At 35.0% G+C, this 14,406-nt stretch overlaps 1 protein-coding gene across 1 annotated transcript in view; it reads right to left on the bottom strand.

Moving 5' to 3' along the window:
* Ptprq (protein tyrosine phosphatase receptor type Q) overlaps window positions 1-14,406 on the bottom strand; it is a 171,306-nt gene that overhangs the window by 59,537 nt on the left and 97,363 nt on the right. The window contains exon 27 of the mRNA XM_069989182.1: window positions 491-612. Within this exon, the coding sequence (XP_069845283.1) occupies window positions 491-612 (122 nt within the window). The remainder of the gene's footprint in view (window positions 1-490; window positions 613-14,406) is intronic.

The raw sequence follows: 14,406 nt of genomic DNA, 5'->3' as shown, positions 1-14,406 counted from the left end.
CATCTGTGATCTGAGAATAAGTGTAATAGTTAAATGACTAAAACTGTACAAGCATTGAACACTAGTTATGTGTCAAAATGTTCTAAGTTCTTTATGCAGAAATCCTCAGAATCTCCAGATGGATAGATAGGTAGATAGGTAGGTAGGTAGATACATACATATATAGATGGGTAGACAGACAGGCAGGCATGCAGGCAGGCAGGCATGCAGGCAAACAGACAGACAGACAGGCAGGCAGACAGACAGACAGATAGAAGTAGGTGGATATGGGTATGTGTGTGTGTGTGTGTGTGTGTGTGTGTGTGTGTGTGTGTGTGTGTGTGTGTGTGTGTGTGTGTGTACCTATACAATTTAATATAGGTATTAACAAAGAAGTTAAACATATTTCCTAATTGGTAACAGAAACAAGCCTCAGATTCAAATAGTCTAACTCCCAAACTTGTAAACATGTTCTCTAACCATCTATTAGTGAAGGCAAGTCATGCCTTACCGACTTGACATCAATCAGGTAGAATGTTGGTCCAGTAATGACAGCAGGTTCACTCCAGTTGATGTGGATGCTAAAAGGTGATGTTGCTACTACATGCACATTTTCAGGAGGACCATCTGGAGCTGTGTCAAGAGAAAAATCAATTATCTGTTACAGAAAAAAGTAATTTCTGCAATATAATAATAGAAAAAACCCTGAAAAATGAACAGTTTTTTATATTAACTTACAACATGTTAAAGGCATTAGCAAATTAAAAGACCCAATTCTTTAAAACTTATTACAACAGAACAAGAACTTTTCATAGGAGAAATTAATTAAAATCATGAACACATGATTTTTAAATTTGAAAGAATATTTGGAAAAGGAAGTACAAAATTGCTAAAATAAATCTTTTTAAATAGATAATTATTTTATTTCAAAACAGATAAATTACCAGTCATGGTTTAAAAAAGAAAAAGGGGTGGAGTTGGAAACAGAAACTAGTATAAAGGAATTAGAATTATCCAAAGATACATAGGTCCTATGATTTCCCTTATTTGCAAGAACTAGTATATGTCTAGGAGAATCTTACCACACATGCAGAAAGTGTCAAAAGCTATGTACATATGACCATATAAGTTGATGCTAAGCAAAATGAACCCCAAGATATGGACATAAGACTTTTTTTCTTTGTTGCTGTTGTTTGTAATATATTATGTGATTTTTTGTTTCTTTTCTATGTTCTTCCCCCATGGTATAACCCCTGTTGTCACTGTATTTAATTCTGGTGCCCTGCATCTTGTAAATACATTTTTCTAATTTGGGGAACAGAAATGAAATAAAAAGCTGAAACAAGGATACAGGATGGCCCATTGTAACAATGAGACATACAAGACACTATGATGAAAACGAACTTTACAACTTGGGGCAAGAGGAGTTGAGAAGGTTAGGAGGGAAAGGATAGTAGGGGAAAAACAAAGGAGGGGGTAACAATGCTCAATAGGAAATGTACTCATTACCTTACTCATGTAATTTTAACCCCTCTGTATAGTATCTTTACAATTAAAAAATAGTCTTGGTTATGAAAAGAGGAAGGGTTGAGGGGAGAATGTAGTAATAATATTCAATGCATATCATATGAAACTAGGAACATTGAGGGAATGAGGGGTTGAGAGGGATGGGAGAGAACGATGAAAGGGATGATACTGATCAAGATGAATTATACTCAAATTGACATGTTGAATGATAACCTCTGTACAACAAATGTATTATTAGACAGCCTCAACTCTATCCTACAGTCATCAAGATTCCAAACAAATTCTTTACATTACTGTAAAAAAGCTATGTACATATGACCAGATAAGATGATGTTAAGTAAAATGAATCCCAAGATAGGGACACAAGTGTTTTTTTTTCTTTCTTGCTATTGTTCCTAAAGTATTTATAATATACTGCATGATTTTTTTTGTTTCTTTGTATGTTCCTCCCCCATGGTATAACCCCTGTTTTCACTATATTTGATGTCCAGGCCATCCATCTTGTATATACACTTCTCTAACTTGGGGAGGGGAAGGGAAAAAAATGCTTAAATAGGGATACAGGCTGACCCATTGTAACAATGAGATGTACAAGACACTATGTTGAAAAACAAACTTTATAATTGTTGTTGTTTTTAATATACTAAGAGGTTTTTTTGTTTCTTTTGTATGTTCTGCCCCCTGTGGTATATCCCCTGTTGTCACTGTATTTGATTTTGTTACCCTGGTATTGTATATACATTTATTTGAATTAGGAAAGGGAAGGGGAACAACAGAATGGTGAGACAAAGGACAAGGGGGAACCAATGCAACAGCGATATACACAAGACAATATGTTTGAAATGATCTGTACAACTTGGGGTGGCGGTAGGGGGAGGGAGAGCAAAAGGAGAGAAGGGGTAACAAGTTTGACAAGAAATATACTTATTACCTATGTAACTGTAACCCCTCTGTATATCACCTTGAAAATACAAAAGGGAAAAAAGAGTAAAGATAAGAACTAACTAAAAATAGTGTACTGAGAGGGCAAAGATCTATCAGGTCAATGAAGGAACCAAGACTCAATTTAAGCTACTCAGAGAAGCCAGGACTAGGGTAGGCTCTGGAGGTGAAGAAGATTCTAGAAATCAGAAGTGTGTAGTTAGGAACACCTCTGTGCTAAGTCACAAACACAAATGACAGCATCCACAGAGAGAATTTTACTCATGTCTACGCGTGAGCCAGTGCTAGAGCTTGAACTTATGGCCTTGGCATTCCTCCTTAGCTTTTTCGCTCAAGGCTGGTACTGTACACTTAAACCATATCTCCACTTCCAGCTCTTTGGTAGTTCATTGGAAATAAGATTCATATGGATTTTTCTGCTGGAATTATGTTGTGCTGTGATGTCATGAGAAAGTGGATGCACTTAATGGGTACAATGGCCCAGGTCAGTCATTTTAGCTACTTGGGAAGCAGAGATCTGGAAGATCCTAGTTCTAGGTAGCCGCAGTCAGAAATGAAAAACTCAATCTGAAAAGTAACTTTTAAAAAAGAGTTAGGGGAATTGCTCAAATGCTGAAGTGCTTGCCTAGCAAGCACCAGGCTCTGGATTCAAATACGGTATCATCAAAAAAGAAAAAAAAAAGGTGAAACCTTAGACCTTTGGTCTTTTCCTCTTATGAATGGGACTGAGGCCCTTATCATACAGGCTCCTCAGAATATTGAGCTAGCTTGCCTATTTTCTTTCTCCCAGTTGAGGACACAGAATTTCTCATTTCTCACCCACCCTTCCAGAAGAACTATTCCCGTAAGGAACCAAACATACTGGTGCCTCAATCTTGGATTAATTAGCCTCTGGAAGTGTGAATAAGATTCTGTTTTATAAATTATTCTATCTCTGATATAGTACACAGAACCAATTAAAAAAGGAGTTAATAGCAATGACAGTCTTCATCACTGTATTCCTGATCATTACAAAAGATTTCCCAAGAGATGTAATATATGTGGAATTTAGAGAGGAAATGAGGGACAGATTGTATAGGGTCCTTAAGATTACTGCTAAAGTCTTTTTAAGAAGGTACCATAGACAAAAAGACAAATGTCATCATTAATTATTATGAACTAGAACAGGCCACCATAGATTGATTGATTGTGCTTCTTTTTTTTTTTTTTTTTTTTTTGTGGTACCAAGGCTTGAACTTAGTCACTTGCATGCTTGCATGGCTGATGCTCTACCACCTAGACACCTAGATATATCTCCAGTCTGGTACTTACTGGAAATAAGAGTTTCTTAGTCTTTTCTTTGGGTGCTGTATTCAAACCTTAATCCTATAGGTTCCAGGAGTCTGAGTAGCTAGGATTACAGGTATGAGCCCTTGATATCCAACTAGACTGAATTCTTGATATCAAACTTATACTGTGAAGATTACTCCAAATTAATAGGACCAAAAGAGGAAAGACCATCTCCAGAGACAAGCTGATTCATGGACCTCTATCGGGTCAACTCAATACTGTTAGGACTATACTTTTAAACTCAATTTTTTTCTAACAGACCAATGGGAAATCACCTGCCTGCTGCCCAGATATGATTATGAAAATTTTGCTGAAAACTTTCCTTGGAAAGTTCATGAATTTTCATTATAATAGAGATGGTATGGTAGCTTTTATTTTAAAATCTTTTCAGAGGATTATGTCCACAAGTATGTTCCACAGTATGTGCCTTTGGAATATCACTAAGTACAGACGCCAAACTATTTCCCAAAACCTGAACTTGCAAATAGGTGTGTAGAGCAGCCAAAAATCAGCATCATGCCTTATTTGAGCTTCTTGCCTTCCACAGTAAAATGTCAAGCCTGCAATCATTCCTGTCATTGTTGCAATCAAACTCTGCTACCCCACGCAGAGCTGAGAGGAAAATGCCACTCACAACCCATCTAAGCATTCTACTAAATATTTTATGTGCCATACACTGATAAATCATGTTTAGCACCTTGCTGAGCTGTGCTTAAATGTCATTTTAGGGAAATTTTTCAAAGTTGTTGTTTCTGTTCCTTCTTCTTATGCTCACATGTTCAGTAAACTTAATAATAAGATTGCCTGTTTTGTTATACAAGTGTTTCTCCTAGAATGTATTTTCTCTTAGCATGTGTTCTATTAGCCTCAGTCCTTGAAAGATGAGAACTTTGAAGTCCAAATGAACTACAAACAATTAAACATAACACTATGTATATGTAACAATAAATAATGCTATGCTTCTGACTGAAATATGAGAGATAATTATTTGATTAATTCATATGTGATCTAAAAGAAAAATTTAGAACACCCAATAACAATCTATTCTGAAAACAACATTTAAATACTCCAACTGTATTTATAAACTCATTGAATTTGTAATTGTTTTAGGTCAATCTCTCTGGGAATTTTTCAAAATTCCAAAAATGCATGGCCATATATATTATCATTGTTTACTCTTTGGCCATAATATATAGTAAGCTATTACTAGAGTCACATAAAGAGAAAATGCAAAAGTACAATTATGAATGTCCACTGCCAAATAAAGGAAGCTGAGGGGGATAAAGTGATAGGAGAGTGGCTGGGAATCCGCCAGTTTGAGAGCTTCGTAACTCATAAGCATCCTAGGGAAGCTTTGTTTGTCTCCCCATAAACTGTCACATTCTGATTTAAGATTGTTTGTGAAATGAATCTGGTCAGTAATGGGCCAAGATATCACTATACCCTTTTTCTTATAAATCACAGCAATTTACTCAGTAGGAATGATCTATCCTTATTCTCTCATTCTCCATAATCCAATCACTTCCTCTCATAAGCACTTTTCCCCTGGTTTTCACAATAATGCATTTTCTGTAACTAACAACCATCATTTCCTGATTATCATGCTTCTATCCTTGCGCAGGAATGTGGGTCTTATGTGGGTCAGGGTCATCTTTCCCATCCATCTGTGTCTCCCTGCTAAGTGTATTAGTTGAAAGGTGAGTCTGGATAGACCATCATTTTGCCTAGCCCATGTAAAAAGTTTGAATGTCCTCCAGTCTGGGTCACTTCATTAAGTACCAATGAATTTTGATGTATCTAACACTCTAATTTGAGAATAGGCACATTTAAAGACTTGTTACCAACTTTGCCTTCTGTAAATCTCTTTAAATCTAATTTAATGCTAGAAATCATTATAGAACATACTGTGTGATTTTTAATTTACCATCCAATGGTGAGTTTCCTAGAGAATGGACATAAAATAATTAAAATATTTAACAGTCACTCATAAGAGAGAAAATCTTAAGCTCTGTACATTTAGTTTGCCTATTTGCATATAAATTCATTTTAAAGTTTATTTAAAAGGCATACCATTCTGACTGTTCGTTTCAGAACCTATAAGAACACAATATTCCTACAGACTATCACCACAAAGTAAAGAGCTCTGTTGCTACTCAGTTACACAGTACTAACAACTTTGAGAATTGTGGGTTGATAATTTAAGCTTTGAGTTTTAGACGTCTCTAGAGATCAGAGAAAATATAATTAGCTGGGTGAATTCCTTGGGTTTTAAAGAATTCAGGGCATCATGGGCACAAAAGAAGCTCAACAATTACATTTTCATATTACTGCACTCCAAGAACATCTCTAGACCTACCTCTTCAGTGGTATGGCTCTGTGATAATTGGCTCATCTACACTAATGCTGGATGTTTCCCTAGATAGCAGTAGCTTCAGGGCCAACCATGGAATACCACTGTTAAAAGGGTATTTCAATAGAAATATATAAAGAGAATATGTGAAATATTTCTTACAATTCTACAATAGTTTAAGTTTGATTTACACTTAGATTTTCTGTAAGCTTAAGAATTTATCAGATTAGACTGCTTCATGAGGATGGAGAATGATTCATGGAAGTTCACACTGATTTATTAAATAATCATCTCATTGGATTCTTAACACAGTTGCTATGTGACTCATTTTGCATTGGATTATGTTGAAAATAATGTTAAAACCTCAAACAATACACTAAAAAAAAGAAAAACAAAACTTACTAGCTATGTTACTATTGATTTAGGAGAACACATCTTTTCCTAGAATTGCATCATATTTTTGAAACCACTTTGTACCACAGTGGTTTCCAAAATATGGTCTCCAGGCCAGTGGCATTGGCATCACTGAGGATGACATAAGAAAGCAAATTCTCCAGCCATACCTTACATTGCAAATCTTACCCGGAGCATGAGATTAAGCAAATAGCATCCACTCCAGTTGAGAGTCAACATTGTAGTTCAAGTTTAAGAACAAATTAAGAACCAATACTAACATGCTCTAGGAAGAAGTAGTGATACAGCTTTTCAGATTAATGACCAATGATTACAACTCTTAGTAAGAGTGGCTTCTGTGAGGTCTGTGGAGAAACTCAGGAGCAGGCAGTCAATATGGCTACAGGTACATCAAGCTACACCAATTCCACAGATTAGTCTACTTCTTTTTCATTCTATTTTTTTTCTGGATAAACTATGAAGTAAGATTGCTCCTACTATCTGACAAACTTGTTTAACTATTTTAACAAACCATTTAGATATTTTAAATGCTTTAATTCATTTTAAAATAGACATGTATTGATTTAATTCACTGTTTAAATCCTGCTAGATATATTATGTGCATGTGTCTTTTCTCTGTGAAGTAATTCACATTTCTTATATTAATAAAAAGAAAACTGAAAATTAAGTCCCAGTCTAATTCTCAGTCTAAAATAGACTGATTTGGTGAACTAAAACAGCTGAGTATATCATATATGAATAGTAACTGAGCAGGAGAATACTCATTTTTTGACAGTAACCAGGCAAATGTTTGAAAGATAAAGGGACTAGGTGGAACCAACCCAGATGCCCCTCAGTAGATGAATGGATCAAGAAAATGTGATACATACATACACACATACATACATACATATATATACATATACATATATATGTATATGTATATATATATATATATATATATATATATATATATATATATATATATACAAATTCTATGATTCCATCAGAAAGAATGACATTGCCCCATTTGTTAGGAAATGGAAAGACTTGGAAAAATTATATTAAGTGAAGTAAGCCAGGCCCAAAGAAACATAAGTCCCATGGTTTCCTTTATTTGCAATAACTAGTAAATGTCTGAGACAAGCAGAAAAGGCCAAATGCTATGTACATATGACCAGAGAAGATGTTGTTAAGCGAAATGAAACCCAAGATAGGGACACAAATATCTTTTTTTCTTTCTTGTTATTGTTTCTAACGTATTTATAAGGTACCATGTGATTTTTTTTGTTGCTTTGTATTCCTCCCCCATGGTATAAGCCCTGTTTTCACAGTATTTGATGTTGGTGCCCTGCATCTTGAATATACACTTCTCTAATTTGGAGAGGGGAAGGAAAAAAAACACAATATGCTCAAATAAGGATACAGGTTGACCCATTGTAACAATTAGAAATACAAAACACTATGTTGAAAATGAACTTTACAACTTCAGTGGGGAGGGGCAGGTGTGGAGGTGGTAGGGAAGGGATGGTAGGGGAAAAACAAAGGAGGAGGCAACAATGCTTGATAAGAAATGTGCTCATTACCTTGCTCATGTCACTGTAACCCCTCTGTACAGTATTTTCACAATAAAAAACATGCAAAAAATAAAAGAAAATTCATATGAGCTATTTGCAAATTGGAGATTTTTACATTGAAATACTTCTCAAAAGACAAATGCCTTCCTTCCATACTCATAAAAAGTCTCTTTTCTTTTCACAGTGGAAGATTTCAAGCCCCTGACCTCTTACATGCAAACCAAGTGCTCTGTCACTGAGCCATGTCCTAGCCCTCACCCCATACTTAAATAATAGGTATGCAGGCAGAGTTGAAACATTTGTAAGGCATGATAGCAGACCATTTTTCTCATCAACTCAGAATCCTACAAAAATAAGTGATAAATAATTATAATACGATATGTTTTATAGTTTAGAAGCTAGTTTGGGGAAGTGGGAATAGAATAGGAGATTTATTTAAGGCTTGCCAAAGGATATAAGTAATATAAAGCAAAAACAAAAGGAACAGTAGCTGGTTTCCAAAATAGGAGTATGAGAAGAACAATATGAAAGCAAAGCAAAGATTCTAGAACATGAAGGATGCAGATGTAATGGTTTTTCTTTCTTGCTATTGTTTTTAACATATTTATAAGATATTTCTTTGTTGCTTTGTATGTCCCTCCCCCACGGTATAACCCCTGTTTTCACTGTATTTGATGTTGGTATAATTTGTGGAGGGGAAGGGCAAAAACAAAACGTTTAAATAGGGATACAGGTGGACCCATTGCAACAAGGAGATGTACAAGTCGGTACGCTGAAAACGAACTTTACAACTTTGTTGGGGGTGGGAGGATCGGGTAGGGGGAGCGAGGAAGGGTATGGGAAGGGAAGGGAAAGGGAAACAAAGAGGAGGCAACAATGCTTGATAAGAAATGTACTCGTAAAAAAAAAAAAGAAAAAAGTGTACTCGTTATCTTGCCCATGTAATTGTAACTCCTCTGTACGGTATTCTGACAATTAAAAAAAAAGATCACTCACTATTCAAGCACTACACAGTATAAAATGGTGTGTAGAAACCAGAATGCAAGGAAAACTGTTCTCAGAAGTCTCTGCTCTAACAAAGGAGGAGGCAACAATGCTTGATAAGAAATGTACCCATTACCTTGCTCATGTAATTGTAACCCTCTGTACAGTATTTTCACAATTAAAAAAATTAATAAAAAAAGAATATAACCCCAAAAATGAATATCCTAATGTTTGTCAAAGAAACATTTTTTTTTACATATGGAGAGAAAATGATAAAATATTTTCAGCAGAGGAATGACGTGGTCATTGAAAATGGTATTCAAAAGCTGAGTTCGGGGCTGGGAAGGTGGCTCAGTGGTAGAGCGCTTGCCTTGCATGCCTGAGGCCCTGAGTTCGATTCCTCAGCACCACATAAGCAAAAAGAAAAAAGCCAGAAGTGGCGCTGTGGCTCAAGTAGTAGAGTGCTAGCCTTGAGCTGAAGAGCTGAGGGACAGCGCCCAGGCCCAGAGTTCAGGCCCCACGACTGGACCCAAAAAAAAAAAAAAAAAAAAAAAAAAAAAAAAAAAAAAAAAAGCTGAGTTCGAAGATAGAAAATAGGAACTGACAGATCATTTAGCTTCTTTTTACAGTAATCTAGGAAATAAATGCTAAGAGATGCCTATTACCTTGCTCATGTCACTGTAACTCCTATGTATAGCATTTTTACAATTAAAAATGTACAAAAAAAGAAAATAAGTACAAATACAAAAGGAATATAGAAGGTAAATTCAACTTGGTCTCAGGTATTGAATTGTGGTGGGTGAAAACAAATAAGAATCACTTCTAGAATCATAAAAGTCTAAAACACTGGCAGTGGCTTGGGCTCAGTGGTAATAGGGAGAGTGACTGAAAATCTACAGTGATCAGATCAATAACTTCAATATTCCTGCCCCACAGAAGGTAGATGTTTTGAATCACACATTTGGTAGCTTTAGTTGATGATTTAGAAGACTTTCAGCAGCTTCTAACTAATTTTATGGAAGTATAACCGTCATTCAGAGAATAAATTGTGCTGATTTTCTCTGGTAATAGACAGAGAATCATTCTACAAATGCACTGTCACTCACAGACTTTGCTGTCTTGAAATATGTTTCTTATTTATGTCTAACATGGTTTCTTTCATTAAATAATGGTTTTTTCATAGAAAAGAGAAGTTATATCTATGTTGCTGTAGTAATTCATTGTAGGTGCATTATACAGTTTAACATAAATTAAGAAAATTGAATATATCTCAATATATTCAATATGTTATCAGCATTTTCTTATTTTAAATAATGTAAGGGGTATTCTGTCCTTTGGCTTTTCTTCTTCTGAGATGATAAAGTTACATTCCTTAGAAACTTCTTTGATGAGGCATGTTTTGTTGAATTTTTTTTTAACTCAACAGATGTTTGAGTAGTTAAAATTCCTCATGAGTATGGTATCCTGTGGTTTTCACAACCTAAGTGTTACCTCAGGAATTTTTCCTCTCTTGCAATCTTCCAGTCCTGGTGGTCTACAGGAGATGCGCATCACAGAGTCTCATCATTCCATACTAATTTCATAGCCACACTTCTTTAAAGTTGTACAGTTCCTCAATGCTGACATTATGTGTACCACACAAATTTTTAACAGCTTTCTATTTTACATCCCAACTCTTGCCCAAGAGAAACTGATTTTGAGTATAGGAATGATCAGAAAAATGAGAAAGGAGGAAAATACGGGCAAGATTTTAATATTTCAAGTTAAATGTTTTTTTTTTAACTTTTGTAATTTTACTTTGTATCTCCATATACACAGCATGAAGAAGGGTTATTATTATGCAAATAACTCAAGGAGAAATACAATTTGGCTTCCATTACACAGATCAGAGTATATGGAGGAAGGGAATGTTAGCCCGAGTTTGCCAAATATTGTCTCCTTTATTCACTCTAGTGTACCTCTGTAGATTCAGATTCAGAGACTAACTCAATTTAATTCTCATTATATTCTCACTTTGCTCCTTGGATTCCTAGTTTTGTTCCTCTCTTCATGAGCTCAGAGAAGTTTAAAAATAATGTATTTCTTATACTACAAGGCATTTTACAGGCTTTTATACTTATCTTCAGACTTTTAAAAAAATATTAGGTTGTATCATAAAATAAAAGCCAATTTCAGAAATAAATGAATAATACATCGTTCACTAAGGTTCTTTATCCAAACGAATTTTTGCTTGTAAAATGTCCAAATGTTAATATTTGATATGCACAATAACTATGTAAACATTATTTGACTACTAAAAATAATACTACTGCTGAAGCTGGGTGCCAATAGCTTATTCCTATAATCCTAGTTACTCAGGAGACTGAGATCTGAAGATTGTAGTTTGAAGCCAGCCCATTCAGGAAAGTCTGTGAGAGTCTTACCTTGAATTAATCACAGAAAAAGCCAGATAAGGCACTATGTCTCAAGTGACAGAGCAATATCTTTGAGCACAAGATGCTCAGGGACAGAGCCCAGGCCCAGAGTTCGAGCCTCAGGATTGGAGGAAAAGAAAAACTACTACAGCTCTTTATGATTTATACTACTTGGCTTCTCTAATTTAGTAATGTTATTTTACAACAGATTATATATGCAGTGTATGTACACACACACGTTATATATGTATGTATTAATATGCGTAATACACATAAGTTTTTGTTTTTTATATCAATGCAATCTCAGATGATCTCTCCTTGACATTGTATAATAAATATAAATTTTCCTTTACCATATAATCAGGAGATTTAGAAATTCAAGCATATATTTTTAAATTTTTATTGTAACTATACTGTACAGAGGAGTTACAGTTACATGAGTAAAGTAATGGATATATTTCCTATAGAGCATTGTTACTCCCTCCTTTATTTTTCCCCTACCATCCCTTCCCTCCTCACCTCCCCAACTCCTCCCCACCCTGAAGTTGTAAAGTTCCTTTTCAACATAGTGTCTTGTATGCCTCATTGTTACAATGGGTCAGCCTGTGTATTTATCATTAGTTGCCTCTTCAACTATAGGCAAAAAGCAAAAAATCTCTTCATTCCTTAGGTCAAAGGACTCAATTCATTGACATAATTTCAAAAGTTGAAATATTTGTTAGTTTCAGCACTGCCTTTTTAGATGTTGTTGTGTGCTAGTTAAACATTTTTGTAATTACTTAAAGAGTGCTTATAAGAGCTGGTACATTGGAATGACTACTTTATTAGGCAGGACCAGGTACTCCCTGAATGACATGCTTATGGGAAGCAGGCAGAATCTCTCCTATCACAAGTTGCATAGATATATTTTAACATCAGGTATCCACTGGCTAGATCTGGCATGTTTAGATAAAGCAGCTACAACTTTTTAACTTTTAAAAAATTAGTTGCAAAGAAGAAATGGGATATTTTCACACAAAAGTGCCTAATCTTCCAGTTTCCCTGGAAACGTCAGAAGATTTAAAAGCATGGGCTGTCCATAGGATAATAACTAGCTAGCAATAATGTGGTCCCTTTATAGAGGACACATGCTCTATTAACTTGCCAAGGGTTCATCACTCCCAATCATCTACCAGTAGCCAACTTCATTCAAAATGGTATTTGTCTGACTCCAAATTACTTCAGTTCCTGTGATTTCCACATTTATTATTCAATGTCCCACTTTTCTATCACATCTGCCTTTGTAATTTTACCTATGGCTACCAGCTAAGGGAACTATAACCCTTAGCTTTAGTGATGTTTTAATCTCAAGAATCCTTTTCATTTCATTTCTTTTAAAATCAGTAGGTCCGTAATTGTGACTCTTATTAACTGATTCCAGAATGAACCAGTTCTCATATTTCTCTCTTCTTTTCATGGCACTGTCATTATTACTATCACCTGTATGTAGCTTATTCTATTACCTACTGTAGTTTATTCCAACAAATTTCACTCATTTGAGAAATACCTAGATTATCTACTAGTACCAGGCATGACTCAAGGTGATAGGAAATGGCAGTGATCAAGGTATTCTCTAAAATCAAATGAAGAAAAATGAAAAAGATAAGGTAATTGTTAACTGTTGGTTACAACATGATGTTATATAAAATTGCTACCTAGATATTTTCAGATTGAATGGTCAGGGAAATTTATTCTGAGCAAGAATTATTAGAATTAAATAGAAATCTATACATATCTTCTATACATATCTTCTGCTCATGTGAAGAGAGATGTGGAGGAACATTCCACCCAAATAAAAAATGTTGGGCAAAGACATAGGGGCTAAAGTTTACTTTCCATTTTTAGGTAGCAAATACAGTGTAATGTGAGTAGTAGGTTAAAAAAGGGGGGAAAGTGGTAATAAATAAAGGTAAAGTATTAGGTAGAAAGCAATCATGCAGGACTTTGCTAAACTTGCTAAAGAATTTATATTTTATCATTTAAGCTATGGGAACTCATTGGCAGCTTAAACACGAAAGTGACTCATCTGTTAGGTTTTCTAATACAAATGTAACAGTTTAGGTGATCAGCCTGGTTCACACAGTGCTAGCAAGCAAGGAAGGGTTGGAGTCATACAATAGGAATGCATATGAAGACCAGACCTATTTAGATGGTGTTGTCAAAATGAGGCACTGGCAGAGAGAAGATGATTTTCATTTTCTGCAAGCAGACAAATAATAATAGTATCTGCTATGAAGACAAAAGAAATTCAAGGATGAGAAGGTCCAATAATATGCATGTCTAGTAGTATCAATTTATTAAATAAAGAAATTGAGCTAGAGTTCTAGATTAAGCTTCAGGACTTCACATAGAGACTGGAGAATAATCAGCTTAGAAGTAGACTCTAAAGCCATAGGTCACAAAGACACTTACAGAAAGGTAAAAGCTCTTCAGCATGTGTGCTGATAAGAATAGAAAATAATAGGTCTAGATCTCCTAAAACTAAAAAAAAAAAAAAAAAAAAGAAAATATTAGTATAAGGTCCAGTCATCAAAGGAGGAAAAGCTAGCAAGGGAGAACGGAGAAAAAAGTAAAAAGGTCCATCTTCCAGAAACCAAAAGCCAAAGCACTAGAACAGAAAGTAGTAGAAAATTGTTAAAGTCTGATTTATCAATAATCTACCTCAAATGTTGGAGTACATTAACAAAGATTTGCTAAGCATTCACTCCCACAAACAGGAGTGCTCTGGGGAATAGTTAAAAAGGGGCATATTTAGTAGTTTTAATAAATGTTCTGGATTAAAGTATATTTCATGGTCTAACATAGGATTCACTTGTCACTGAGAATCTATTATGTATGTGTGTGAGGTATGCTACTATAAGAATAATTCCCA

Source organism: Dipodomys merriami, unplaced genomic scaffold (assembly GCF_024711535.1).
Source record: "Dipodomys merriami isolate MVZ:Mamm:240054 unplaced genomic scaffold, mDipMer1.0.p SCAF_10, whole genome shotgun sequence".
NCBI classification, from domain to species: domain Eukaryota; kingdom Metazoa; phylum Chordata; class Mammalia; order Rodentia; family Heteromyidae; genus Dipodomys; species Dipodomys merriami.
The sequence above is the reverse complement of the archived record's forward strand: the minus strand, read 5'-3'. Positions and strand labels throughout refer to the sequence as shown.